General features: G+C 44.4%; 1 protein-coding gene and 1 pseudogene across 2 annotated transcripts in view; one reads left to right on the forward strand and one right to left on the reverse strand.

The window, feature by feature from the left end:
- The first annotated feature begins 1,983 nt into the window (after positions 1-1,983).
- Positions 1,984-5,272, forward strand: LOC139547288 (centriole and centriolar satellite protein ofd1-like; annotated as a pseudogene).
- Positions 5,273-24,729: 19,457 nt separating this feature from the next.
- LOC139546298 (neuronal membrane glycoprotein M6-b-like) overlaps positions 24,730-26,371 on the reverse strand; it is a 61,409-nt gene continuing 59,767 nt past the window's right edge. Inside the window, exon 7 of one of the 2 annotated variants that reach the window (XM_071354499.1) lies at positions 24,730-25,258. In XM_071354499.1, the coding sequence (XP_071210600.1) occupies positions 25,109-25,258 (150 nt within the window). In that variant the 3' untranslated portion in view covers positions 24,730-25,108. The remainder of the gene's footprint in view (positions 25,259-26,371) is intronic. The other variant, XM_071354498.1, reaches the window with a different exon arrangement.

The raw sequence follows: 26,371 nt of genomic DNA on the forward strand, positions 1-26,371 counted from the left end.
CCTGTTAGATTGCATTAGTTAAAGTTGTACTACCGCCTTGGGTGGAGAAACTGTTCCCAGGCCAGTCCCTATGAAGTCTGACTCTGTCCTGACTGGTGGCAGATCACCTGCAAAACTCTGCATCTGAGTATACCCTGTCTGTGTTCTAACCGGAATGTGTTCTACCCTGTCTGTGTTCTACCCTAAATGTGTTCTGCCCTGTCTGTGTTCTACTCTGTCTGTGTTCTGCCCTGTCTGTGTTCTGCCCTGTCTGTGTTCTACCATGAATGTGTTCTGCCCTGTCTGTGTTCTGCCCTGTCTGTGTTCTAACCTGAATGTGTTCTGCCCTGTCTGTGTTCTAACCAGAATGTGTTCTACCCTGTTTGTGTTCTTCCCTGTCTGTGTTCTACCCTGAATGTGTTCTGCCCTGTCTGTGTTCTACCCTGAATGTGTTCTGCCCTGTCTGTGTTCTACCCTGAATGTGTTCTGCCCTGTCTGTGTTCTACCCTGAATGTGTTCTGCCCTGTCTGTGTTCTACCCTGAATGTGGGAAAAGTTCCGGAGCACTATTGCTTTGGAGCAGTAACACCGTTACTCAGATTGAGGAAAAGGATGTGTATATGCGGAGCCGAGCTGTGTTGAAAGAAATAGAAACCGTGCGAAATAGAGAAGCAGAACAGAGGTTAACGACGAAGGCTTTTGGAAAGGAAGAATAAGTCATGTTACCATCCTCATGCTAAGTCATTGTCATCCTTAGTCATCCTTTATCAGGGTTGGTTTAGCGGCTTACTCGCAGACTGTGTGTTGACCACAGGACCTGAAAAATACAGGTGAAGTGATATCAAGCTGAAAGAGCGAGCAACTAGTATCTAAAAAAAAGTACAGAACAGTCCAATTAGGCTAAATCTGGCATAATAATACTATAGAGGACACTTATGACCAAAAGACGAAAAATGTGTTTCAAGGTATTATGATATTATTATGCCAGATTTAGCCTAATTGGACTGTTCTGTACTTTTTTTTAGATAATAGTTGCTCGCTCTTTCAGTTTGATATCACTTCACTTCCAGCACAGAGGAGGCCTCATCGTTTCATTATATCTATTCCGCTCTGCCTCCAGAAGGTGGCACTCTTGTGTAGGGAAAAAATATGAATATTCATATCCTCTTTGTCTTGTTTGTTGTGATGTATTGTGTGCTTTGGATCCAGTTTATCAGAACAATTTCTTCACCTTCTGATTCAATTTTTAAAGAGCTATTGTGATTCTGTTGTTGGTTTGGACAAATTGTTGCTGTCTCAGTAATGTATAGGATAAAATAAAGGGGAGTTAGTAACTTTGAATGTTAATAAGTTTGACTCTCACCACTTCTATCACCTCTTCAACCCTACAAACACACAGGAGGCTATTTATTTTTAGATTGTAAAGCTGGCGAGTATAGCCAGCGGTCAGTTAGCATTAGTATAACATGTGTGAGGACTGATCACAGAGGCTGTACAACAAGCAGTCCAGATGCATGGCTTCTTGAATAGAGCAGTTGCCTAGTCACATAATCCACAGTCTATATGCCGTACAATATTATGTCAAACTTTTGTGTTTTGTGGCTCATTTGCATGTTACAGTCTAAGTATAAGAAGTTTGATGTAACACTTCAGGAAACCATCATTGGAATGTACCTCATCCTGAGGATTGAGAGGGTGGAGCAGCAGGCCCAGCTCAGGCTGCTGAAGAAACAGCTGGAGGGGGCTCAGGATGAGACCCAGGGCCTGCCTAAGAGCAGGCGAGGAACGGTGGCTCAGGAGGAGAACCAGGGTCTACGGGCAGGGGAGGAACGGTGGCTCAGGAGGTGAACCAGGGTCTACGGGCAGGGGAGGAACGGTGGCTCAGGAGGAGAACCAGGGTCTACGGGCAGGGGAGGAACGGTGGCTCAGAAGCAGAACCAGGGCCTACGGGCAGGCAAGGAACAGTGGCTCAGGAGGAGAACCAGGGTCTACGGGCAGGGGAGGAATGGTGGCTCAGGAGGAGAACCAGGGTCTACGGGCAGGGGAGGAATGGTGGCTCAGGAGGAGAACCAGGGTCTACGGGCAGGCGAGGAACGGTGGCTCAGGAGGAGAACCAGGGTCTACGGGCAGGGGAGGAATGGAGGCTCAGGAGGAGAACCAGGGTCTACGGGCAGGGGAGGAACGGTGGCTCAGGAGCAGAACCAGGGCCTACGGGCAGGCGAGGAACGGTGACTCAGGAGGAGAACCAGGGCCTAAAGGCAGGTGAGGAACGGTGGCCGAAGCCTGGCATGGTCAAGCATTAGCCTCCTCCTGGATGTGTGTGGGAAACCAGTTAAGTCTTTGCTTCCCTTTTTTCTCACATTTTAGCCTCTCTGACCAGTCCTTTTCTCTAACAGGGAAAGTTAGTTTTTTCACTGTCGCTAGTTCAGGGTTTTTCTGCACACAAAAGTCTTGGACGGGCCGCCTAAGTGTTTTTTTTCTTTCGGGCCAGCTATGTCCAAACAATATCATTATGTATTATGTAAAATATACAGTATATATGTTCGGGGGATGGAAAAACCTTTCAGTGTATACTTAAATGACTATATAGCCACTGTGAATAATTCATTGTAGTCACCCAACTGGCCTTGGCACTATGGTTGGGTCTTTTTGGACGTGCCCCAGCTGACTGTCAATGCAGGGAATCGTTGCAGTGTTTGTGGCTTTACAGATGGCTCTGGGAAGTGAAAGCAGGGGGATGTTGGGGTGGAGGGGCCAAGGGACTGAGAGGGTGGAGGGAGGAGGCAGAGTGCCAATGCTTCACCCCTCTCTGAGGGACACAATGATCTTCCTGTCAGAGAGGAGGACGGGATATCCTTGAGTCACTTTCTAATTTACTCTCTCTCTCTCTCTCTCTCTCTCTCTCTCTCTCTCTCTCTCTCTCTCTCTCTCTCGTCCTTACTAACACTAGACTTCATTAACCACCCACAGAGTTAGGCTAGTACCATGTGCTAGGCTAGTACCATAGGCTAGGCTAGTACCATGTGCTAGGCTAGTACCTAATGCTAAACAACCTCCCAGCACCGGCTCAGTCAAACCAATGTCCTGTAGCTAGTTGAGGAGATTAACTGGATTGTATCACAAACAATGAATCGTTTAACTTCAACTGAAGTTAACATTTTTGGCACAAAACGTCTCCTTAATATTGTTTGAGCATTGTCACAATACCTTTAACTAAAATACCCAACCTAAATCCAGTATTACGTGTCCGTAGTTGAAAAAGTAAAGATTGGTAACTGGATATGCTGTACAATGAGTGCCATAATGCTCTAGTATGTAAGCTGTTAGCTTGGATGTTGTGACTCATATCCGATTGTCTCCCTGTAGATCTGTGCAGGCTATCGGCAGAGCAGCTGGCGCTGCAGACAGAGCTGAGAAGGCTGGAGAGCGCCAGGATGCTGTCGAAAGAGGAGTCTGACAGACACAGACAGGTGCTGAAGGCCCAGCTTCAGAGTTAGGTCAGTGACACTGCTTCTCTGATAATGTGGGAAACAATGTGGAGTGTAGCGAGATGACTTTTCTTTAACACACATCTGCTCTAACGTTTATTTCTTCATGGTTACGGTAAAGCCATAAGGCCTTATATCTGGGTCGCAGTACATTTGGGAGCCTGTAGGTCATCTCTAGAGACCGCAGGAGCGGTAGAGATACTCGTAATGATCGGCTATGAAAAGCCAACTGACATTTACTCCTGAGGTGCTGCACCCTCAACAACTACTGTGATTATTATTATTTGACCATGCTGGTCATTTATGAACATTTAAACATCTTGGCCATGTTCTGTTATAATCTCCACCCGGCACAGCCAGAAGAGGACTGGCCACCCCTCATAGCCTGGTTCCTCTCTAGGTTTCTTCCTAGGGTTTGGCCTTTCTAGGGAGTTTTTCCTAGCCACCGTGCTTCTACACCTGCATTGCTTGCTGTTTGGGGTTTTAGGCTGGGTTTCTGTACAGCACTTTGAGATATCAGCTGATGTACGAAGGGCTATATAAATACATTTGATTTGATCTTGCACTTGTCTTCTTCTCTGTAACCCCTTGTTGGCCGTGTCCACCTGTTGGAGGTGTGTGTGTGCGTGTGCATGTGCGCGCGCGTGTGTGTGTGTGTGTGCAAGTGGCCAACATCTTCTCTAAGTCCTTCTGCTGGTTGATCGTCTTGGTCCTCATCTTATCTAAGTCCTTCTGGTGGTTGATTGTCTTGGTCCTCATCTTCTCTTCTTTCTATCCTTTCTTTTTCCTTGTTCTTCAACCTCTTGGTTCTGTGTGATGTGGTGTTTTGTGTGATGTGTAATCTGTGTGTGATGTGTGTCATGTGCGTGATCTGTATCTGTTTGTGATGTGTGTGATGTGTGTGATTGCAGTGTGCAACTCTGGAGAATGATGCACTGCGTAACCCTTACTTGGTGGTCCTCTCAGTGCTGGAGATCAGCCCTGATAAACTACTGCCTCCTGATATCTATGTGGACAGAGGTGTGCTGTGGGCTAGAAGGTGTGAAGAAAGTGTGAAGGTGTGAAGAAACTGCTCCCCCATTCGGGCGCAGCAGCTCTCCAGACTCTGACGCTGAGCTGGTGGACGGGCAAAGGCCAGAATCAGAGAGCTGGAGAAGGAGGCAGAGACGCTGGAGGAAGCCTAAAGGAACTACCAGCAGAGGGCCGTGCACGCCATCGTGTTACACATGCTTCCCCCTCGACCCCTCTCACCACAACGAACACTGGTATCACTCCACCCTCACTCACCTCAGAGGCAACACCCACCAACGCCCTCGCTCGCCTCGAAAACAACACGTAATCCAAAACCCTTGCACCCACTCACTCCAGCATCCACAGACCTCTCTCACCCCAACGACAACCCCCTCCCAAGAGTAGCAGAACCCCCACCTCCCCCCAGAACCAGAGCCCCTCCTCCCCCAGAGTAGCAGAACCCCCACCTCTCGCCAGTCCAGAACCAAAACACCCACCTCTCCCCAGAACCAGAAGCCCAGAACCAGAAGCCCCACCTCTCCCCAGAACCAGATTTCCAGAACCAGAAGCCCCACCTCCCCCAGCCCAGAACCAGAAGCCCCCCTCCCCCCAGCCCAGAGCCAGAAGCCCAGAACCAGAAGCCTCACTCTCTCCCCAGCCCAGAACCAGAAGCCCAGAACCAGAAACCCCACCTTCCCCAGCCCAGAACCAGAAGCCCAGAACCAGAAGCCCCACCTCTCCCCAGAACCAGAAGCCCCACCTCTCCCCAGAACCAGAAGCCCCACCTCTCCCTAGCCCAGAAACGGAAGCCCAACCTCCCCTCAGCCCAATATGACCTTTGTTGAAAACCAGCCCCAGCATCAGTACCTTGGTCCAAGGAGCATACTGGACTTCCACACTACTCAGTGAGGCTCTGTTCTTGGGAGACAGAATCCCTCAGGAAGGCAGCTCCTCTCCCCCAGAATCCTGTTGTCCACCCCCCTCTCCCTCTCCAGGAGGCAGCTTTGCACAGATCCTGTGGAAGGTAGGAGTCTCCACTCTGTTTTAATGGGTTGATTCACTTCAAACGGATTTAATGTCCCAAGTGCTTTACTGCCAAGCCTGTAAATGTGTTTCACTGATTACAGTTACATGCACACAATAGTGGGATTATTGTGGATATTCAGATTAATATAATGCTTTGCAAGAAGAACGATTACCCTAATAATCCTGTTTACATGGACACATCTGAAAGCAGGCTACCTGATACCTGATAAATGCAGAAAATCACCAATCAATATATACATTCTACCAGATGTAATGGGTCCTGTGTGTAGCTGGTGTAGAAAGCCAGGTGCAGGACAGCAGATATGAGTAATCAACGTACCTTTACTCAAAATGTCAAATATACAAAGTAACAAATACACGCACACCATGACAGACCGAAAATACAATAAACAATCACAAACCATGGGGGAACAGAGGGTTAAATAATGAACAAGTAATTGTGGGATTGAAATCAGGTGTGTAAAACAAAGACAAAACAAATGGAAAATGAAAAGTGGATCGGCGGGGGCTAGAAGGCCGGTGGTGTCGACCGCCGAACGCCGCCCGAACAAGGAGAGGGACCGACTTCGTCGGAAGTCGTGACACCACAACGACCATGTCATTTTTGGGAAGTATATTTAATTCTGAGTTCGGACATAGAGTATAAAGTTTGTATGTGAAAACTACTTCAAAGATGCATACATTCAGTTGGTCTGAACTCACTTCACTCAAGCTAAACAGGGAGGCTCACACTACCGGTGCTGGCACATGTGCAGATCAAATACACCGCTGGAACGCCGATTAAGGTGTTTACGTCAGTATTTCATTTCCCATTCATAATGTCTGATTAATTGAGTAAGCACATACCATTCATAATGTCTGATTAATTGAGTCAGCCCCTAACATTCATAACGTCTGATAAATTGAGTCAGCCCCTAACATTCATGTCTGATTAATTGAGTCAGCCCCTAACATTCATGTCTGATTAATTGAGTCAGCCCCTAACATTCATAACGTCTGATTAATTGAGTCAGCCCCTAACATTCATGTCTGATTAATTGAGTCAGCCCCTAACATTCAAGTCTGATTAATTGAGTCAGCCCCTAACATTCATGTCTGATTAATTGAGTCAGCCCCTAACATTCATGTCTGATTAATTGAGTCAGCCCCTAACATTCATGTCTGATTAATTGAGTCAGCACCTAACATTCATAATGTGTGATTAATTGAGTCAGCCCCTAACATTCATGTCTGATTAATTGAGTCAGCCCCTAACATTCATGTCTGATTAATTGAGTCAGCCCCTACCATTCATGTCTGATTAATTGAGTCAGCCCCTAACATTCATAATGTGTGATTAATTGAGTCAGCCCCTACCATTCATGTCTGATTAATTGAGTCAGCCCATATACCATTCATAACGGTTGATTAATTGAGTCAGCCCATATACCATTCATAACGTTTGATTAATTGAGTCAGCCCCTACCATTCATAATGTCTGATTAATTGAGTCAACCCATACCATTATATAATTAAATAGTAGTTTAAGTCTATGTGTAGTCGTCTTCCTATTTCTCTCTTTGATCGTTTCATGTCTTTAGAAACATCACATGACAGTGACAGTGCTGAATCTGTATCTTCTGTCGTTTGCTGCATTCTCTAGTTAACAGTTGGTACTCCTGTCATCCTCAAGGGCTGAAGAGGTATCGTCTGTGGCGTTTCCTGTGCTGTCTCCTGAGAGGTGTTTCTCCCCACTCGCCCTGACCCGCGGAGAGGTGGCGACCTCACGGGACTTAACTTTCAATTTCTTCCCACCTCGCTGTCCTCAGCTCAGGAGCTCCGCACGAGAAACAGAGCAGGTAGCACCAGGGTTCACCACGGGAACATATTATAACAATATCTTACTGTTTACTTCATGGTTTGTTTACTAAAATGGTTTGTTGAGATCGGTGTGGAAGAACTTGACTGGCCTGCACAGAGCCCTGACCTCATCCCCGTCAAACACCTTTGGGATGAATTGGAACGCTGACTGCGAGCCAGGCCTAATCACCCAACGTCAGTGCACAACCTCACTAATGCTCTTGTGGCTGAATGGAAGCAAGTCCCTGCAGCAATATTCCAACATCTAGTGGAAAGCCTTCCCAGAAGAGTGGAGTCTGTTATAGCAGCAATGTTCCAACATCTAGTGGAAAGCCTTCCCAGAAGAGTGGAGGCTGTTATAGCAGCAATGTTCCAACATCTAGTGGAAAGCCTTCCCAGAAGAGTGGAGGCTGTTATAGCAGCAATGTTCCAACATCTAGTGGAAAGCCTTCCCAGAAGAGTGGAGGCTGTTATAGCAGCAAAGCGGGGGACCAACTCATATTAGTTTTGATTTTGGAATGAGATGTTCGATGAGAAGTTGTCCACATACCTTTGGCCATGTAGTGTATCTGCTGTGGATGGGAGATGACAGAGATGATCAGAGGTGACACAGCCCTATAAGAGGTCAGGGCTGAATCAGTGCCAACCAACAGAGGGTACAGTACATACAGTATGCCATCTGTCTGCCCACACCAAATGTTCCTCCTAACCCCAATTTTTGCATCTATTCCCATACTAGAATGACTGCTACACATTTCATCATATTAATTACCTATTTATTTCTTGTTCTTGAAATGTAGTTGCAGCCCTCCCATATGTGCAACATGTGTAGTACATTATTTTGTTGGAATGACATTGTGATATGCAAAGAAAAGGAAAGTAAAATGTCTATAGTATGTACAAGCTGGAAGTAGAGGCTTAAAAGTTGTTGTTCACTAGTTTACTCCAAGTAAGGGAGGGCTGGTAGGGTTACAAAGTAATACAGAAAAATATATATATATAAGAAAACTTTTTTTTTTAAATTATGTGTTTACATGTGGTGTATTTTGTGTTGTTGTTTGGTTAGTGTGATATGTTGTATGTGTTGTAAAGAAATGATTAATAAAGAAAACAAGACAAAAAACAATGACCGCTAGACATATAGTAATAAATGCTATATAGTAATACATCTAGTAATGAATCTAGTAATAAATACTATATAGTAATACATCTAGTAATGGATCTAGTAATAAATACTATATAGTAATACATCTAGTAATGAATCTAGTAATAAATACTATATAGTAATACATCTAGTAATGAATCTAGTAATAAATACTATATAGTAATACATCTAGTAATGAATCTAGTAATAAATACTATATAGTAATACATCTAGTAATGAATCTAGTAATAAATGCAATATAGTAATACATCTAGTAATGAATCTAGTAATAAATACTATATAGTAATACATCTAGTAATGAATCTAGTAATAAATACTATATAGTAATACACCTAGTAATGAATCTAGTAATAAATACTATATAGTAATACATCTAGTAATGAATCTAGTAATAAATACTATATAGTAATACATCTAGTAATGAATCTAGTAATAAATACTATATAGTAATACATCTAGTAATGGATCTAGTAATAAATACTATATAGTAATAAATATCTGTTTTTAAATATCAAGTGTCCTTTATCAGGAATAAGTCAGATTTTACGCTTTCTATAAATGTACACAGGTTGTCTATAAATCACTGTAACAACAATACATACTACTAAATCACTTCCGGCTGTTTTCAAATGTCTGTGTTTTAATGGCTGTGTGACTGGCCTCCAGAGTGGCCTCCAGAGTGGCAGCTGATGATGTATTCTGTGTTGGCCATCCTGTCTGATGATGTATTCTGTGTTGGTCATCCTGTCTGATGATGTATTCTGTGTTGGTCATCCTGTCTGATGATGTATTCTGTGTTGGTCATCCTGTCTGATGATGTATTCTGTGTTGGCCATCCTGGCTGATGTATACTGTGTTGGTCATCCTGTCTGATGATGTATTCTGTGTTGGTCATCCTGTCTGATGATGTATTCTGGGTTGGTCATCCTGTCTGATGATGTATTCTGTGTTGGTCATCCTGTCTGATGATGTATACTGTGTTGGTCATCCTGTCTGATGATGTATTCTGTGTTGGTCATCCTGTCTGATGATGTATTCTGTGTTGGTCATCCTGTCTGATTATGTATTCTGTGTTGGTCATCCTGTCTGATTATGTATTCTGTGTTGATCATCGGGCAGGGGAGGAACGGTGGCTCAGGAGGAGAACCAGGGTCTACGGGCAGGGGAGGAACGGTGGCTCAGAAGCAGAACCAGGGCCTACGGGCAGGCAAGGAACAGTGGCTCAGGAGGAGAACCAGGGTCTACGGGCAGGGGAGGAATGGTGGCTCAGGAGGAGAACCAGGGTCTACGGGCAGGGGAGGAATGGTGGCTCAGGAGGAGAACCAGGGTCTACGGGCAGGCGAGGAACGGTGGCTCAGGAGGAGAACCAGGGTCTACGGGCAGGGGAGGAATGGAGGCTCAGGAGGAGAACCAGGGTCTACGGGCAGGGGAGGAACGGTGGCTCAGGAGCAGAACCAGGGCCTACGGGCAGGCGAGGAACGGTGACTCAGGAGGAGAACCAGGGCCTAAAGGCAGGTGAGGAACGGTGGCCGAAGCCTGGCATGGTCAAGCATTAGCCTCCTCCTGGATGTGTGTGGGAAACCAGTTAAGTCTTTGCTTCCCTTTTTTCTCACATTTTAGCCTCTCTGACCAGTCCTTTTCTCTAACAGGGAAAGTTAGTTTTTTCACTGTCGCTAGTTCAGGGTTTTTCTGCACACAAAAGTCTTGGACGGGCCGCCTAAGTGTTTTTTTTCTTTCGGGCCAGCTATGTCCAAACAATATCATTATGTATTATGTAAAATATACAGTATATATGTTCGGGGGATGGAAAAACCTTTCAGTGTATACTTAAATGACTATATAGCCACTGTGAATAATTCATTGTAGTCACCCAACTGGCCTTGGCACTATGGTTGGGTCTTTTTGGACGTGCCCCAGCTGACTGTCAATGCAGGGAATCGTTGCAGTGTTTGTGGCTTTACAGATGGCTCTGGGAAGTGAAAGCAGGGGGATGTTGGGGTGGAGGGGCCAAGGGACTGAGAGGGTGGAGGGAGGAGGCAGAGTGCCAATGCTTCACCCCTCTCTGAGGGACACAATGATCTTCCTGTCAGAGAGGAGGACGGGATATCCTTGAGTCACTTTCTAATTTACTCTCTCTCTCTCTCTCTCTCTCTCTCTCTCTCTCTCTCTCTCTCTCTCTCTCGTCCTTACTAACACTAGACTTCATTAACCACCCACAGAGTTAGGCTAGTACCATGTGCTAGGCTAGTACCATAGGCTAGGCTAGTACCATGTGCTAGGCTAGTACCTAATGCTAAACAACCTCCCAGCACCGGCTCAGTCAAACCAATGTCCTGTAGCTAGTTGAGGAGATTAACTGGATTGTATCACAAACAATGAATCGTTTAACTTCAACTGAAGTTAACATTTTTGGCACAAAACGTCTCCTTAATATTGTTTGAGCATTGTCACAATACCTTTAACTAAAATACCCAACCTAAATCCAGTATTACGTGTCCGTAGTTGAAAAAGTAAAGATTGGTAACTGGATATGCTGTACAATGAGTGCCATAATGCTCTAGTATGTAAGCTGTTAGCTTGGATGTTGTGACTCATATCCGATTGTCTCCCTGTAGATCTGTGCAGGCTATCGGCAGAGCAGCTGGCGCTGCAGACAGAGCTGAGAAGGCTGGAGAGCGCCAGGATGCTGTCGAAAGAGGAGTCTGACAGACACAGACAGGTGCTGAAGGCCCAGCTTCAGAGTTAGGTCAGTGACACTGCTTCTCTGATAATGTGGGAAACAATGTGGAGTGTAGCGAGATGACTTTTCTTTAACACACATCTGCTCTAACGTTTATTTCTTCATGGTTACGGTAAAGCCATAAGGCCTTATATCTGGGTCGCAGTACATTTGGGAGCCTGTAGGTCATCTCTAGAGACCGCAGGAGCGGTAGAGATACTCGTAATGATCGGCTATGAAAAGCCAACTGACATTTACTCCTGAGGTGCTGCACCCTCAACAACTACTGTGATTATTATTATTTGACCATGCTGGTCATTTATGAACATTTAAACATCTTGGCCATGTTCTGTTATAATCTCCACCCGGCACAGCCAGAAGAGGACTGGCCACCCCTCATAGCCTGGTTCCTCTCTAGGTTTCTTCCTAGGGTTTGGCCTTTCTAGGGAGTTTTTCCTAGCCACCGTGCTTCTACACCTGCATTGCTTGCTGTTTGGGGTTTTAGGCTGGGTTTCTGTACAGCACTTTGAGATATCAGCTGATGTACGAAGGGCTATATAAATACATTTGATTTGATCTTGCACTTGTCTTCTTCTCTGTAACCCCTTGTTGGCCGTGTCCACCTGTTGGAGGTGTGTGTGTGCGTGTGCGTGTGCGCGCGCGTGTGTGTGTGTGTGTGCAAGTGGCCAACATCTTCTCTAAGTCCTTCTGCTGGTTGATCGTCTTGGTCCTCATCTTATCTAAGTCCTTCTGGTGGTTGATTGTCTTGGTCCTCATCTTCTCTTCTTTCTATCCTTTCTTTTTCCTTGTTCTTCAACCTCTTGGTTCTGTGTGATGTGGTGTTTTGTGTGATGTGTAATCTGTGTGTGATGTGTGTCATGTGCGTGATCTGTATCTGTTTGTGATGTGTGTGATGTGTGTGATTGCAGTGTGCAACTCTGGAGAATGATGCACTGCGTAACCCTTACTTGGTGGTCCTCTCAGTGCTGGAGATCAGCCCTGATAAACTACTGCCTCCTGATATCTATGTGGACAGAGGTGTGCTGTGGGCTAGAAGGTGTGAAGAAAGTGTGAAGGTGTGAAGAAACTGCTCCCCCATTCGGGCGCAGCAGCTCTCCAGACTCTGACGCTGAGCTGGTGGACGGGCAAAGGCCAGAATCAGAGAGCTGGAGAAGGAGGCAGAGACGCTGGAGGAAGCCTAAAGGAACTACCAGCAGAGGGCCGTGCACGCCATCGTGTTACACATGCTTCCCCCTCGACCCCTCTCACCACAACGAACACTGGTATCACTCCACCCTCACTCACCTCAGAGGCAACACCCACCAACGCCCTCGCTCGCCTCGAAAACAACACGTAATCCAAAACCCTTGCACCCACTCACTCCAGCATCCACAGACCTCTCTCACCCCAACGACAACCCCCTCCCAAGAGTAGCAGAACCCCCACCTCCCCCCAGAACCAGAGCCCCTCCTCCCCCAGAGTAGCAGAACCCCCACCTCTCGCCAGTCCAGAACCAAAACACCCACCTCTCCCCAGAACCAGAAGCCCAGAACCAGAAGCCCCACCTCTCCCCAGAACCAGATTTCCAGAACCAGAAGCCCCACCTCCCCCAGCCCAGAACCAGAAGCCCCCCTCCCCCCAGCCCAGAGCCAGAAGCCCAGAACCAGAAGCCTCACTCTCTCCCCAGCCCAGAACCAGAAGCCCAGAACCAGAAACCCCACCTTCCCCAGCCCAGAACCAGAAGCCCAGAACCAGAAGCCCCACCTCTCCCCAGAACCAGAAGCCCCACCTCTCCCCAGAACCAGAAGCCCCACCTCTCCCTAGCCCAGAAACGGAAGCCCAACCTCCCCTCAGCCCAATATGACCTTTGTTGAAAACCAGCCCCAGCATCAGTACCTTGGTCCAAGGAGCATACTGGACTTCCACACTACTCAGTGAGGCTCTGTTCTTGGGAGACAGAATCCCTCAGGAAGGCAGCTCCTCTCCCCCAGAATCCTGTTGTCCACCCCCCTCTCCCTCTCCAGGAGGCAGCTTTGCACAGATCCTGTGGAAGGTAGGAGTCTCCACTCTGTTTTAATGGGTTGATTCACTTCAAACGGATTTAATGTCCCAAGTGCTTTACTGCCAAGCGTGTAAATGTGTTTCACTGATTACAGTTACATGCACACAATAGTGGGATTATTGTGGATATTCAGATTAATATAATGCTTTGCAAGAAGAACGATTACCCTAATAATCCTGTTTACATGGACACATCTGAAAGCAGGCTACCTGATACCTGATAAATGCAGAAAATCACCAATCAATATATACATTCTACCAGATGTAATGGGTCCTGTGTGTAGCTGGTGTAGAAAGCCAGGTGCAGGACAGCAGATATGAGTAATCAACGTACCTTTACTCAAAATGTCAAATATACAAAGTAACAAATACATGCACACCATGACAGACCGAAAATACAATAAACAATCACAAACCATGGGGGAACAGAGGGTTAAATAATGAACAAGTAATTGTGGGATTGAAATCAGGTGTGTAAAACAAAGACAAAACAAATGGAAAATGAAAAGTGGATCGGCGGGGGCTAGAAGGCCGGTGGTGTCGACCGCCGAACGCCGCCCGAACAAGGAGAGGGACCGACTTCGTCGGAAGTCGTGACACCACAACGACCATGTCATTTTTGGGAAGTATATTTAATTCTGAGTTCGGACATAGAGTATAAAGTTTGTATGTGAAAACTACTTCAAAGATGCATACATTCAGTTGGTCTGAACTCACTTCACTCAAGCTAAACAGGGAGGCTCACACTACCGGTGCTGGCACATGTGCAGATCAAATACACCGCTGGAACGCCGATTAAGGTGTTTACGTCAGTATTTCATTTCCTATTCATAATGTCTGATTAATTGAGTAAGCACATACCATTCATAATGTCTGATTAATTGAGTCAGCCCCTAACATTCATAACGTCTGATAAATTGAGTCAGCCCCTAACATTCATGTCTGATTAATTGAGTCAGCCCCTAACATTCATGTCTGATTAATTGAGTCAGCCCCTAACATTCATAACGTCTGATTAATTGAGTCAGCCCCTAACATTCATGTCTGATTAATTGAGTCAGCCCCTAACATTCAAGTCTGATTAATTGAGTCAGCCCCTAACATTCATGTCTGATTAATTGAGTCAGCCCCTAACATTCATGTCTGATTAATTGAGTCAGCCCCTAACATTCATGTCTGATTAATTGAGTCAGCACCTAACATTCATAATGTGTGATTAATTGAGTCAGCCCCTAACATTCATGTCTGATTAATTGAGTCAGCCCCTAACATTCATGTCTGATTAATTGAGTCAGCCCCTACCATTCATGTCTGATTAATTGAGTCAGCCCCTAACATTCATAATGTGTGATTAATTGAGTCAGCCCCTACCATTCATGTCTGATTAATTGAGTCAGCCCATATACCATTCATAACGGTTGATTAATTGAGTCAGCCCATATACCATTCATAACGTTTGATTAATTGAGTCAGCCCCTACCATTCATAATGTCTGATTAATTGAGTCAACCCATACCATTATATAATTAAATAGTAGTTTAAGTCTATGTGTAGTCGTCTTCCTATTTCTCTCTTTGATCGTTTCATGTCTTTAGAAACATCACATGACAGTGACAGTGCTGAATCTGTATCTTCTGTCGTTTGCTGCATTCTCTAGTTAACAGTTGGTACTCCTGTCATCCTCAAGGGCTGAAGAGGTATCGTCTGTGGCGTTTCCTGTGCTGTCTCCTGAGAGGTGTTTCTCCCCACTCGCCCTGACCCGCGGAGAGGTGGCGACCTCACGGGACTTAACTTTCAATTTCTTCCCACCTCGCTGTCCTCAGCTCAGGAGCTCCGCACGAGAAACAGAGCAGGTAGCACCAGGGTTCACCACGGGAACATATTATAACAATATCTTACTGTTTACTTCATGGTTTGTTTACTAAAATGGTTTGTTGAGATCGGTGTGGAAGAACTTGACTGGCCTGCACAGAGCCCTGACCTCATCCCCGTCAAACACCTTTGGGATGAATTGGAACGCTGACTGCGAGCCAGGCCTAATCACCCAACGTCAGTGCACAACCTCACTAATGCTCTTGTGGCTGAATGGAAGCAAGTCCCTGCAGCAATATTCCAACATCTAGTGGAAAGCCTTCCCAGAAGAGTGGAGTCTGTTATAGCAGCAATGTTCCAACATCTAGTGGAAAGCCTTCCCAGAAGAGTGGAGGCTGTTATAGCAGCAATGTTCCAACATCTAGTGGAAAGCCTTCCCAGAAGAGTGGAGGCTGTTATAGCAGCAATGTTCCAACATCTAGTGGAAAGCCTTCCCAGAAGAGTGGAGGCTGTTATAGCAGCAAAGCGGGGGACCAACTCATATTAGTTTTGATTTTGGAATGAGATGTTCGATGAGAAGTTGTCCACATACCTTTGGCCATGTAGTGTATCTGCTGTGGATGGGAGATGACAGAGATGATCAGAGGTGACACAGCCCTATAAGAGGTCAGGGCTGAATCAGTGCCAACCAACAGAGGGTACAGTACATACAGTATGCCATCTGTCTGCCCACACCAAATGTTCCTCCTAACCCCAATTTTTGCATCTATTCCCATACTAGAATGACTGCTACACATTTCATCATATTAATTACCTATTTATTTCTTGTTCTTGAAATGTAGTTGCAGCCCTCCCATATGTGCAACATGTGTAGTACATTATTTTGTTGGAATGACATTGTGATATGCAAAGAAAAGGAAAGTAAAATGTCTATAGTATGTACAAGCTGGAAGTAGAGGCTTAAAAGTTGTTGTTCACTAGTTTACTCCAAGTAAGGGAGGGCTGGTAGGGTTACAAAGTAATACAGAAAAATATATATATATAAGAAAACTTTTTTTTTTAAATTATGTGTTTACATGTGGTGTATTTTGTGTTGTTGTTTGGTTAGTGTGATATGTTGTATGTGTTGTAAAGAAATGATTAATAAAGAAAACAAGACAAAAAACAATGACCGCTAGACATATAGTAATAAATGCTATATAGTAATACATCTAGTAATGAATCTAGTAATAAATACTATATAGTAATACATCTAGTAATGGATCTAGTAATAAATACTATATAGTAATACATCTAGTAATGAATCTAGTAATAAATACTATATAGTAATACATCTAGTAATGAATCTAGTAATAAATACTATATAGTAATACATCTAGTAATGAATCTAGTAATAAATACTATATAGTAATACATCTAGTAATGAATCTAGTAATAAATGCAATATAGTAATACATCTAGTAATGAATCTAGTAATAAATACTATATAGTAATACATCTAGTAATGAATCTAGTAATAAATACTATATAGTAATACACCTAGTAATGAATCTAGTAATAAATACTATATAGTAATACATCTAGTAATGAATCTAGTAATAAATACTATATAGTAATACATCTAGTAATGAATCTAGTAATAAATACTATATAGTAATACATCTAGTAATGGATCTAGTAATAAATACTATATAGTAATAAATATCTGTTTTTAAATATCAAGTGTCCTTTATCAGGAATAAGTCAGATTTTACGCTTTCTATAAATGTACACAGGTTGTCTATAAATCACTGTAACAACAATACATACTACTAAATCACTTCCGGCTGTTTTCAAATGTCTGTGTTTTAATGGCTGTGTGACTGGCCTCCAGAGTGGCCTCCAGAGTGGCAGCTGATGATGTATTCTGTGTTGGCCATCCTGTCTGATGATGTATTCTGTGTTGGTCATCCTGTCTGATGATGTATTCTGTGTTGGTCATCCTGTCTGATGATGTATTCTGTGTTGGTCATCCTGTCTGATGATGTATTCTGTGTTGGCCATCCTGGCTGATGTATACTGTGTTGGTCATCCTGTCTGATGATGTATTCTGTGTTGGTCATCCTGTCTGATGATGTATTCTGGGTTGGTCATCCTGTCTGATGATGTATTCTGTGTTGGTCATCCTGTCTGATGATGTATACTGTGTTGGTCATCCTGTCTGATGATGTATTCTGTGTTGGTCATCCTGTCTGATGATGTATTCTGTGTTGGTCATCCTGTCTGATTATGTATTCTGTGTTGGTCATCCTGTCTGATTATGTATTCTGTGTTGATCATCCTGTCTGATGATGTATTCTGTGTTGGTTATCCTGTCTGATGATGTATTCTGTGTTGGTTATCCTGTCTGATGATGTATTCTGTGTTGGTTATCCTGTCTGATTATGTATTCTGTGTTGGTCATCCTGTCTGATGATGTATTCTGTGTTGGTCATCCTGTCTGATGATGTATTCTGTGTTGGCCATCCTGTCTGATGATGTATTCTGTGTTGGTCATCCTGTCTGATTATGTATTCTGTGTTGGTCATCCTGTCTGATGATGTATTCTCTGTTGGTTATCCTGTCTGATTATGTATTCTGTGTTGGTCATTCTGTCTGATGATGTATTCTGTGTTGGTTATCCTGTCTGATTATGTATTCTGTGTTGGTCATCCTGTCTGATGATGTATTCTGTGTTGGTCATCCTGTCTGATGATGTATTCTGTGTTGGTCATCCTGCCTGATGATGTATTCTGTGTTGGTTATCCTGTCTGATGATGTATTCTGTGTTGGTTATCCTGTCTGATGATGTATTCTGTGTTGGTCATCCTGTCTGATGATGTATTCTGTGTTGGTCATCCTGTCTGATGATGTATTCTGTGTTGGTTATCCTGTCTGATGATGTATTCTGTGTTGGTCATCCTGTCTGATGATGTATTCTGTGTTGGCCATCCTGTCTGATGATGTATTCTGTGTTGGTCATCCTGTCTGATGATGTATTCTGTGTTGGTTATCCTGTCTGATTATGTATTCTGTGTTGGTCATCCTGCCTGATGATGTATTCTGTGTTGGTTATCCTGTCTGATGATGTATTCTGTGTTGGTTATCCTGTCTGATGATGTATTCTGTGTTGGTCATCCTGTCTGATGATGTATTCTGTGTTGGTCATCCTGTCTGATGATGTATTCTGTGTTGGTTATCCTGTCTGATGATGTATTCTGTGTTGGTCATCCTGTCTGATGATGTATTCTGTGTTGGCCATCCTGTCTGATGATGTATTCTGTGTTGGTCATCCTGTCTGATGATGTATTCTGTGTTGGTTATCCTGTCTGATTATGTATTCTGTGTTGGTCATCCTGTCTGATGATGTATTCTGTGTTGGTTATCCTGTCTGATGATGTATTCTGTGTTGGTTATCCTGTCTGATGATGCATTCTGTGTTGGTCATCCTGTCTGATGATGTATTCTGTGTTAGTTATCCTGTCTGATTATGTATTCTGTGTTGGTCATCCTGTCTGATGATGTATACTGTGTTGGTCATCCTGTCTGAGGATGTATTGTGTGTGGGTCATCCTGTCTGATTATGTATTCTGTGTTGGTTATCCTGTCTGATGATGTATTCTGTGTTGGTCATCCTGTCTGATGATGTATTCTGTGTTTGTCATCCTGTCTGATGATGTATTCTGTGTTGGTCATCCTGTCTGATGATGTATTCTGTGTTGGTCATCCTGTCTGATGATGTATGCTGTGTCCTCCTACCCTCACTGATTTATGACCAGAGCATAAAGAGCCTCATTTTGTGTCTCTCTAACTCTCCCTCCAGAGCCCAGCACATTCCAGAGCTACTACTCCTGGACACTACAGGCCCTGAGGAGGCCTCACTGCTCCCCCCCAGAACAGAAGGAGGCAGAGGAGCCTGAAGAAGAGAAGGCCCCGTCCTTGACAAAGATCCTCTCCAGAAGAACATGAAGATGGGCATGGAGCAAAGACGGAGTCAGCGTGTACAGGTGTGACACACACACAGAAGTTGAAGAACTGATGGTGTTGTGTGTGTGTGTGTGTGTGTGTGTGTGTGTGTGTGTGTGTGTGTGTGTGTGTGTGTGTGTGTGTGTGTGTGTGTGTGTGTGTGTGTGTGTGTGTGTGTGTGTGTGTGTGTGTGTGTGTGTGTGTGTGTGTGTGTGTGTGTGTGTGTCTGTCTGTATGTCTGTCTGTATGTGTACCATGACATTAGGTTTTATGCCCATTGACATGGAAAATGAATGCCGTACATAATTGAGGAGTACATATTTGTATTTTTTATTTTCATAAAAACAATTAGAGAGGTTAGAAATGTCAAATGGGATTCCAGCCAGACAGGACGTTGGATTTGTGTCCTCCTGGTGTTTGATCGGTAGCCATTTTGATTACTATTATTTTTTGGTACATTATACACAGGAAGCACTGTATGATGGGACGGTATGTCATTCAATTCACATCATAGTCATATTTCTGCAGGCCACTACAAACCTTTTGAATCTGTTGTACAATATTTCAGAGGCCACTTTGTTTACAAAACAATCAAGACATTCAGTGGCTTATAAACTCTGGCCGAACCGTATTCCATTCATGGTCAGATTGGCATTTTCAATCGTAGGGTGAGGAGTGATGATCAATATTCAGAATACTGTGACGAGTTAAGTATCACCTGAAATAAATTCCCAAGGAAGTCCTTGACACTAATAGAAAATACTATAGAGGAATTATATACTTCAGAATTAAGAAAAACCCTGGACTAAACTGTTCTCTGGAAACCGGCAAACACTGCCTACCATAGTTGTCAGTACAAATGACTACACATCACCTGTATCACTGCAGAAACAGTTTCTCCTTAATGCACTAATGAATAAACATCAAAATTCCTGTAAGTCCTCTAAATAACAGATAAAGATTGCATCAGTAATTATGTCAGTAATTTAACAACTGCACGTTAAAAAAAACAATACTGAAATACAATTCAAGAGATTTAGAAACGGGGTTTTCTTCTTTAAGTGGTTATATCTTCAATAAAAAACAAGAATGAAACATCACAAAAAAACTCCTGACTTGTAACATCTTTAAATTGTACAGATCAACACCCTAACAGCTGAGTTATCTCAGCTTGAATGTAGAACAGTTAACGTTCACACATCTTACTTGCACTGTCTAAGTCATAAGGTCTGCCATGGTAACAAAGCACATTAACATTTAGTTTCAGATCACCAGTTTTCTCTCAACCAAGTAAAATGTAAACATGTTGTATCTTGTAGTTATAGGGATAAAGATTTGACCATCGCAAATGGGAATTTCAAGTCACACATTGGAATTTGGAATGAACTGTGGAAGATCATACACTATACAATAAGAAGCATTTATTCATCCCAACAATACTTTGGACATACAAGCCCTTCTGTGCAACAAGGTAGTATACCATCCTCATGTTCAATAGTCAAATTTGACCTTATTTTTCATCTCACAAAGACATTAAACAAGACATTTTTAATTATATGTAGACTGTCAATGAAAATGCTGCATTTGAAAAACTAAAACGATACTAATTATTAACCATGGCATCACACAATGGCCATGTATTAAGATTAAATATTTTGGTCAGTCTAACTGTATAATTCTTATTGGCACCATTCACTTGCCAGAGTAAAAGAAATAAAAAGAAATAAACTAAAATTGTAAGGACTAATGGTGTAAGGACTCAAAGTTTAAAGACCAAAGGCGTAAGGACTAAAAATGTAAAGGATTCCTCCTAAAAGGACTAAAATTAAAACCCCCAAACCCACAGGTTTGGGTACAGTTACATGGGCAAGTGGTTATCTCAACTAACATACCTGTGCATGTTCAGTAAGTGTAGCTGCGTAGGCATGAGGTAGTTCCTCTTTTAGGGAATTAGGATTTTACATCATGTCACGTTCCTGACCTATTTATGTTAGTTTTTGTGTGTTAGTTGGTCAGGACGTGAGGTTGGGTGGGCATTCTATGTTATCTGTTTCTATGTTGGTTTAGGGTTGCCTGGTATGGCTCTCAATTGGAGGCAGGTGTTTGGCGTTCCTCTAATTGAGAGTCATATTTAGGTAGGCTGTTCACAGTGTTTGTTTGTGGGTGATTGTCTCCTGTGTCCGTATGTTATGTTCGTACCACATGGGACTGTAGCGTTTGTTTGTTTTCGTTTTCGTTTCGATGTCGTCTGTTTCCTGTACGTAAGTTTATGTTTAGTTATGTAAGTTTATGTTCAGGTCTCGTCAACGTCGTTTTGTTGTTTTGTAGTTTGGAAAGTTTTTGTTTCGTTTCGTGTTGCCATCTTTATCGTTGTTATAATAAAGATGGCTTATTTCCCACAAGCTGCGTTTTGGTCTGAAGATCCTTCTCTCCTCACCTCTTCCGAGGATGAGGAGAGCGTCACCCGTAACAGAATCACCCACCAACACGCTAAGACCAAGCGGCAAGGGAAAACGAAACGGAGTAAGGGACAGGAGAGAAAGGAGCAATGGACATGGGACGATGTTTTGGATGGAAAGGGTTGCTACACTTGGGAGGAGATCCTGGCTGGGAGGGATCGCCTCCCATGGGAACAGGTGGAGGCATTGAGGAGAGCAGAGGCTACCTGGGAGAGGAACCGGAGCTATGAGGGAACGCGTCTGGCACGGAAGCCGAAAAAGCCCGTAAGTAATTCCCAAAAATTTCTTGGGGGGGGGCTAGGAGATAGTGGGCCAAGGGCAGGTAGGAGACCTGCGCCCACTTCCCAGGCTTACCGTGGAGAGCGGGAGTACGGGCAGGCGCCGTGTTACGCAGTAGAGCGCACGGTGTCTCCTGTACGAGTGCATAGCCCGGTGCGGGTTATTCCACCTCCCCGCACTGGGAGGGCTAGATTGGGTATTGAGCCAGGTGTCATGAGGCCGGCTCAACGCGTCTGGTCTCCAGTGCGTCTCCTCGGGCCGGCATACATGGCACCGGCCTTACGCATGGTTTCTCCGGTTCGCCTACATAGGCCGGTGCGGGTTATTCCACCTCCCCGCACTGGTCGGGCAACCGGGAGTATTCAACCAGGTAAGGTTGGGCAAGCTCAATGCTCAAGAGTGCCAGTACCCTCCACGGTCCGGTATTTCCGGCACCACCTCCCCGCCCCAGCCTAGTACCTACAGTGTCTACACTACGCACTAGGCTACCAGTGCGTATCCTGAGCCCTGTTCCTCCTCCACGCACTCTCCCTGTAGTGCGTGTATCTAGCCCGGTGCCTCCAGTTCCGGCCCCACGCACTAAGCTACCAGTGCGTCTCCAGAGCCCTGTACACACTGTATATTCTCCCCCTACTAATCCTGATGTGCTTGTCCTCAGCCCGGCGTCACCAGTGCCGGTACCACGCATCAGGGGTAGAGTAGGCTTTGAGAATACAGTGTGCCCTGTCCCTGCTCCCCGCACTAGTAGGAAGGTGCTTATCATTAGCACGGTGCCTCCAGTTCCGGCACCACGCACCAGGTCTACAGTGCGCCGTATCCGGCCAGAGCCATCCGTCTCACCAGCGCCATCTGAGCCATCCGTCTCACCAGCGCCATCTGAGCCATCCGTCTCCCCAGCGCCATCTGAGCCATCCGTCTCCCCAGCGCCATCTGAGCCATCCGTCTCCCCAGCGCCATCTGAGCCATCCGTCTCCCCAGCGCCATCTGAGCCATCCGTCTGCCAGGAGCCTGCAAAGCCGCCCGTCTGCCATGAGCCTGCAAAGCCGCCCGTCTGCCATGAGCCTACAGAGCCATCCGCCAGACAGGAGCCGCTAGAGCCGTCAGCCAGACAGGAGCCGCTAGAGCCGCCCGCCAGACAGGATCTGCCAGAGCCGCCAACTAGACAGGATCTGCCAGAGCCGCCAACTAGACAGGATCTGCCAGAGCCGCCAACCAGACAGGATCTGCCAGAGCCGCCAACCAGACAGGATCTGCCAGAGCCGTCAGAGAGCCATGAGCAGCCAGAGCCGTCAGAGAGCCATGAGCAGCCAGAGCCGTCAGAGAGCCATGAGCAGCCAGAGCCGTCAGAGAGCCATGAGCAGCCAGAGCCGTCAGAGAGCCATGAGCAGCCAGAGCCGTCAGAGAGCCATGAGCGTCGAGAGCCGTCAGCCTGCCATGAGCGTCGAGAGCCGTCAGCCAGCCATGAGCATCGAGATTCGTCAGTCAGCCATGAGCTGCCCTTCAGCCTGAAAAGGCTGGATACCCAGAACTGCCCATCAGTCCAGAGCTGTCTCTCTGTCCGGAGCTGCCTTTCAGTCCGGAGTTGCCCCTCTATCCTAATCTCCCTCTCTATCTTCATCTATCTCTATATTCTTATCTATCCCTCTTTCTTGATTTATCTCTCTGTCCCGGGGTTGTCCCTATTAGATATGTTGTTAAGGGAATTTTGTGGGGGTCAAAAGAGGGTGGACATTCTTGGAGGGAGGAAGTTAGGATGGATTATGGTGGGGTGGGAACCGCGCCCCGAGCCTGAACCACCACCGTGGTTAGATGCCCACCCAGACCCTCCCCTAGATTTTGTGCTGGTGCGTCCGGAGTTCGCACCTTGTGGGGGGGGTACTGTCACGTTCCTGACCTATTTATGTTAGTTTTTGTGTGTTAGTTGGTCAGGACGTGAGGTTGGGTGGGCATTCTATGTTATCTGTTTCTATGTTGGTTTAGGGTTGCCTGGTATGGCTCTCAATTGGAGGCAGGTGTTTGGCGTTCCTCTAATTGAGAGTCATATTTAGGTAGGCTGTTCACAGTGTTTGTTTGTGGGTGATTGTCTCCTGTGTCCGTATGTTATGTTCGTACCACATGGGACTGTAGCGTTTGTTTGTTTTCGTTTTCGTTTCGATGTCGTCTGTTTCCTGTACGTAAGTTTATGTTTAGTTATGTAAGTTTATGTTCAGGTCTCGTCAACGTCGTTTTGTTGTTTTGTAGTTTGGAAAGTTTTTGTTTCGTTTCGTGTTGCCATCTTTATCGTTGTTATAATAAAGATGGCTTATTTCCCACAAGCTGCGTTTTGGTCTGAAGATCCTTCTCTCCTCACCTCTTCCGAGGATGAGGAGAGCGTCAGCCCTAACACATCACTATTACCGTTTCATTTAAAATATTAACATTTTAGTTGGAATGTATGTGATGAATGTAACTTATGAAATTCTAGAATCAGAATGATCATACCTATTTCAACTCAAACTACTAGCAAGAGAAAAGTCTTCTAATCCCAAACAGTTTCAAATGGGCAGAGGGGTAACGTAAACACTTTGTCAAAGAAGCCAACACATGCATGTTCTGTTGCACAATAGAATGTTGTTTTGCCTTCACATTCCTCCTCTTCATATGCTCTCCATTCAGAGCCAGGAGGACCAAACTTATTTGCAATTAGCAACAGCACATTGCACCACTTTTATGTATCTGTGATGTTGTAAGGCGTTTCATGTTGTGCTATGAGATGTAATCAAAACTGCATCTTTGATTTAAAAACATTTTTAAAAAATGATTCTCTTCTCGCTGACAAGAACTTCCCGCTCTTCCTTATTCATAATGGCCGACAGTCAGACCAGAATCATAACATAACACTCTAAAACAAGTTTCACTATTTATTTCCTTCATGTTTTAGAATAGTGCAATGTTTCAAGTTCACCAGCAATCACTGGTTAGAAAAAAATCAAAAATCAAAATAATAATAGCTACAAAAAAGTCCTAGACAAATTTGAAAAATAAAAACAAAAGTATAGTCACACACGAAACACAAAACAGAGGTTCTGACACAGACATCTTGATCAGTTAGTTGTAGAAAGAGACATCGATGCATTAGTTTGTTAGGAGCCGTGTTAGTACTGCGCTGAATGAGGGCAGCTGGCAGGTTATGGGAGAAGAGTGTTCTCTTGGTCAGACCGCCTGAGATGGCCTGGGTGTGTGTGTGTGTGACCATAGAGGTGTGAGGGCGGACCAGAGCGTAATCCTTATGTGTAGGAATTGAGGCGTTCCTTTGAACGAGACGTGATGTCATGCAGCTCCTGCTCCTCCTTCAGTTTGATGTCTTGATAGGCATGCATGTGACTGGCATCCTTTAGGTAGGCCCAGTTTGCTGAGAGAATCATGAGGAAGTGGATCTGGAAGAGAGGGCCGAGGTGGATGGCCAGTGAGCATGGTAAGATGCAAAGCAGACTACATGAGGCAGAGCTACGTCTCACACACACACACACACACACACACACACACACACACACACACACACACACACACACACACACACACACACACACACACACACACACACAATGTTAAGCAGACAACAGACACACTTGCAAAGTAATGTCATTATCCTCAACACTACTAACATGATTATTAAAGAATATTACAGAGACATTTAAAAAGGGGAGAGGGAGAGGAAGGGTAGTGGGGTTTTAGGTTTTGCATGCAAGCTTGATGATGAAGGTGGTTAGTAGAGGTTAGAGGGGCATTAGATTGTGGTGTGAGATGGAACAGGCACTATCTTCTTGTTTTCTGTCACTGGTACTGTTCTCAGTTAGTGTCCCTTTTTCATTTGACAAGAAATATAAACCATTGGGGATATTTTGTACACAAAGATTGTTTATTTTGTATAGAAAGAGAAAAATAATAACTACAGTCTTCAAAAATCTTAGGAAATAATTAAATATTTATGGAAATATGGAATATAAGTAATCATAAAGAGATTAAGAAATCCAAATAAAATAAAGTAAGCATGCAGGCTCAGTGTTAAAAAAACAACCAACAGTGGCTCTTTAAACAATGTCATGTTTCTGGATGATAGATTAAACAAATCAAAACTATCAGCTGAAGCTATGAAGGCATCAGGTCACATAGCAATTACATTACTCCTCTAAAATAAGAAAACGTCCTTTATAAAATATAGGAAGTCATAAACTGAGGCTATATATACCTTGATGGAAAATATACCCTTGGTACTGGGATTACCCTTCACAATACTAGGTATATGTGCAGTTATTTGTTTTTGAAATGCTGTTCATCTCGTCTGCGTCATCTTACAGATGAAGACTGTCTGTATCTATATACGACTGAGGAAATAGTTTGTAACAGAAGCTTGTAATACTGACAATTCACTGTGTAACACTTTGTGTCTTGCGCCAAGAAAATACAAAAGTACACATGATCAATCCTAAAACATTAATGGGGGAAAAGGCACTTTTCCAAGCCTGGCTGGTCTTCTGACAAATTGAACA

Source organism: Salvelinus alpinus, chromosome 20 (assembly GCF_045679555.1).
Source record: "Salvelinus alpinus chromosome 20, SLU_Salpinus.1, whole genome shotgun sequence".
In the NCBI taxonomy this organism is placed as follows: Eukaryota; Metazoa; Chordata; class Actinopteri; order Salmoniformes; family Salmonidae; genus Salvelinus; species Salvelinus alpinus.